At 40.5% G+C, this 4,165-nt stretch overlaps 1 protein-coding gene across 1 annotated transcript in view; it reads left to right on the forward strand.

Moving 5' to 3' along the window:
• Positions 1 to 4,165, forward strand: part of PRRC2C (proline-rich coiled-coil 2C) — a 50,799-nt gene that overhangs the window by 13,640 nt on the left and 32,994 nt on the right. The window contains 6 exon segments of the mRNA XM_009999903.1: positions 1 to 325; positions 1,131 to 1,288; positions 1,917 to 2,163; positions 2,617 to 2,830; positions 3,582 to 4,163; position 4,165. The exon segment at position 4,165 is cut by the window's right edge and continues 1,766 nt beyond it. Of these exon segments, the coding sequence (XP_009998205.1) occupies positions 1 to 325; positions 1,131 to 1,288; positions 1,917 to 2,163; positions 2,617 to 2,830; positions 3,582 to 4,163; position 4,165 (1,527 nt within the window).

Genomic DNA, 4,165 nt, shown 5'->3' on the forward strand with positions numbered 1-4,165 from the left:
GAAAGAGAAAGGGAACGGGAGAGGGAAAAGGAGAGGGAGCGGGAGAGAGAGCGAGAAAGAGAAAAAGAGAGGGAGAAGGAAAAGGAAAAAGAGAGGGAAAGGGAGAAGGAAAAGGAAAAAGAAGAAAAAGAAGAACTGGAGAAGGCAAAAGAGCAAGAAAGGGAGAAAGAGAAAGAAAAGGAGATGGATAAGGAAGAGAAAGAAAACGAGAAAGAGGAAGAAGAGGAGAAACCAGCACATGAGGTTCCTGAACCTGTAGAACCTGTGGCAATGCCTGTAGTAGAAAAACAAGAAAGTGAAACCAGGAATAACAAGGAAGAAAAAGGTATGTGCACTTGCACGCAAGTAGGAGTTGTTGGTCTCAAAGCTGAGCCACAGAGTGTAATTGCAATCGGGGTCTAATTTGCATACCTAATTAACCTAATGCACCTAGACCATTTATTTTCCTGGCATATGATAGCTGCTAACTGTCCTTTGAGCTAGGCCTGTTTGCCCAACTCATTAAAACAGTCAAGAAAAAAATTGAGTTCTATGATTTAGGCTGTACTTTGAAGAATACTGAAAGAAAGCAGGCTTTCTTTCCTTGCTAAAAGAGGGTCAGCAGTTCATGTTGCTAAAAAGCAATGCAAGTTATTTCAACTATTCTGTTCTTTCAGCATACCTAGAGAAGTAGACACAAAGAGCACATATTTAAACTTGGTGCATTTTTTGTAGTGGAACATGAATGCCACAAGGGAACTGTTAGACTATGCTTAATAAAGTTGTGTTATTCTTTAAATAGCTAAAAATTATTGTAAAACCAAACCTTGGCTCATGAAAAGGTTGGTTCAAATGTAATGTGGTAGCATTGGTAGAGCACTTCTTAAATCATATAGTAGTTGCAAACTAAATGCCAGTGGTTGATTACCAGGTGCATTTGAGTTTAAAAGGGACACAGAGATTAACAACAGTTGATCTATTTTGAGTGATTGTATTTAACCTTTTTTGTCTTTGCTTTGTGTACTAAGAGTGTGTGGTTAGAGAAGGCATACTGTTTCCAGTTTAGAACAACATAATTCATCTCACATTCTGGTGAAGCTGTCATGTTTTAAGAAGATTCCCACCCTTTTATTTTCCAGAAGATCACGCAGTCTTTACCCGACAAGATAGCGGTCGGAATGAGAAAGAAATTTCACAGGTGACTCACGAGAGTGAGCCAGATTCAGGTTCTCAGCCTCGTCCTGCTGTTTCCTCAGGCTATTCTAAACAGTTCCAGAAGTCATTACCACCAAGATTTCAGAGGCAGCAGGTAACTAACTATTCATTAAAAAGAGGGGATCTCATTAAAATAATGTTATCTTCTGCCTTGTTTTGCTTAGGGATGTGACCATAGGAGTTTCAAAAAGCCTAAACTGTTTAGCTTCCAGCCTTTGTAATGTCTGTGGTATTGGTAGGAATTGCTTTGCACGAAGCACTTCTTATCAGCTGCAAAGTCTGTAAGTGAGCAGAAGTCAAGAGAAGCTTTTAAAAGCAGCTGGATTTGCATCAGTTGTTGGAATTAGGGCATTGCCCCCTGGTTGCCTGTGGAACCTGGGGTCTGATGATCATTGTTTCTGCAGCTTTTCCTTAAAGGGTGTGACACTCACAAGTGTATTTTGGACTTGGGTCCTATGGCCTGAAGAGCACTTAGCATTAATGACATGTATGAAGTAGAGGTTGTTCTGTGTCTCAAACACAGCGAAACTGTAGCAGTTCTGAATTGTCCAGTCTGCTTTTCTCCCTTTCTTCCTGTTGCATCCTGTTGCATGTTTGTGATAAACTCTGAGAATTATTAGTGTCTTGAAGATAACTGTACTTGTTGTTTCCAAGGGTTATTTGAATTCTGCTTAAGTCTTCATCTTAAAAAAAGTCTTATAATAGTGTTCTCTGTTTTGCAGGAGCAAATGAAACAGCAGCAGTGGCAGCAACAACAGCAAGGTGTCCTTCCACAATCTGCTCCCTCACAGCCTTCTAGTGGTCCTGTCCCACCTCCCCAGCATAGACCACTTTACCAGCCCATGCAACCACATCCTCAGCATTTAGCTTCTATGGGATTTGATCCACGGTGGCTTATGATGCAGTCTTACATGGACCCACGAATGATGTCAGGAAGACCTGCAATGGACATGCCTCCTATTCATCCAGGTAAAATCTTGCAGTGTTTGCTGACTGTTGAACTTCTGTGGTTTTGAATAGAAATATTTCCCTAATGTTATATATAGTAGCAGCAAACAGATGTTTTTTTAAAAAAGAAAAGTGCATTATTTCACTGTTAGATACAAAGCAGATTTTAGTAATAGGGAGAAAAATTAGTCATGTATCAGTGTATATCTTGGCCATCGAGTAAAATCACAGCTTTCACATTGGTGACATGTTTGTGACAGTTAAGGGTGTGTTAATCCAGCGCAGTTGTATTAACATACTAACTCTGAGACAGTGAATAGATACTTGGTTTCAGCAGTGGGAGGTACCGGGGAAGGGAGATGGGAGGAGAGAGAATAGCATTCTTCAGTACCTCCTGATAGGCTTTGTTAGTCTTGAGATAGGTTTCTTTGCTAATGTTAGTTGTTTCAATTGTTGAATTTATCTCTGTCACAGGGATTATGACTCCCAAACCACTGATGAGAAGAGACCAGATGGAGGGGTCAGCAACTAGTTCAGATTCATTTGAACATATAGCTCGCTCAGCAAGAGAGCACACTGTTCCTTTGTCAGAGCCCCGCATGATGTGGGGGTCAGACCCGTACCCTCATGCAGAACCTCAGCAATCCAATACTCCTCCCAAAGTGTTAGAAGAACCTGATGATTTGAGGTAAGACTGAGTTCTCTACTCATGCATGTCACTTTTCCAAGCCGTCCATACACACTTGGTTGTAACTTACATTGCAAAACACTGTTTAAACTGACTGAGTTATAGCTGCTCTTCACACAATGCTTTAAAAATAATTGTGATTGGGGGATGCTGTGTACTTGGTGTTGTATGAAACAAAGGACGTGCCTGCTGTGTGTAGTAGGGTGTAGAAAGGCAATTTAGGATCCCTAACCTGATTTGATGAATGGTGTTGCCATAATATTTTGAATTTTCGGTTTTGTAGAACACTCCTACAGTGTTGCCGTGATCTCCATCTTCCCCATATCAGGGAACTTCTGATGTGTGTTAGTTTCAAAAGTAGTAGGTTAAGTACAAGTAGTATAAAGCAAGACAGTCACTTTTGACTGTTGCTGTATGAGGAATGGTCAGGAAAGCTGTCTTTACATCTTAAAAGTACCCCCAAAATTTTTGCAGTTCTGCTGTCTGGATAATGCCAGCATGCCAACTTGGGGACTCTGTTTAAAATTGCATGTGTAGCCATTAGTAATAAAAGATTCTTTTAACTACATCTGACACAGAAGTCTTAATCAGGATAAAAACTGACCCCTACATCTAGCAGCAAGTGTGAAAATTAACACCTGTTATTTCCTAGAGCTTGCATTAATCCTTCATAGAAATAGAAAATTATTTAAGTAAATATTTGAGTAGACTTTTTCCCCCACTCTAACGTTCTTAATGGCTTGCTGCTCAGGTCTGAGGCAAGGCTGGAGCAAGAAAGAATTGCTGTCCCTGCCACTGCTTATCCTGTAGAACACAACCAGTTGGACTCTCATCCAAAGACAGACTTTTTCAGAGAATCGGGAGAGGTGGAGGTACAGAAGTTCCCAAGCAGGCCTTTGGAAGATGTACAGCCTCTCCAAACTGACACACCGAACACAGCAGTTAATTTTGAGGGAGTGAAAGAGAAAGTTACACATAGCTCTCCAGAAGAATTGGTGCCTGTGGGGGAAAATCACTCTTCTTCACTAAAGAGAAGCATTTCCCATGGTTCAAGTCACTCTCTAAAATCAGAAGATCAGAGGAATGAGACAGCAACAAATATCACTAAATTAAATAACAGGCCTATTGAGACAAAGGAGCCAATTGAGAGGCTTGAGATTAAGCCAAAAAAAGAAATTTTGATAAATAATAGAACATCAGAAGGACCAAAACCTGAAAAAACTTTCAAACCCAAGTCTGAAACAAGATGGGGTCCTAGGCCAAGTTATGGCAGGAGAGATGAAGGCAGTGATAGACCAGTAAGAAGATCAGGTCCTATTAAAAAACCTGTTCTTT

The sequence above is a fragment of the Chaetura pelagica genome, unplaced genomic scaffold, assembly GCF_000747805.2.
Source record: "Chaetura pelagica isolate M959 unplaced genomic scaffold, ChaPel_1.0 scaffold246, whole genome shotgun sequence".
NCBI classification, from domain to species: domain Eukaryota; kingdom Metazoa; phylum Chordata; class Aves; order Apodiformes; family Apodidae; genus Chaetura; species Chaetura pelagica.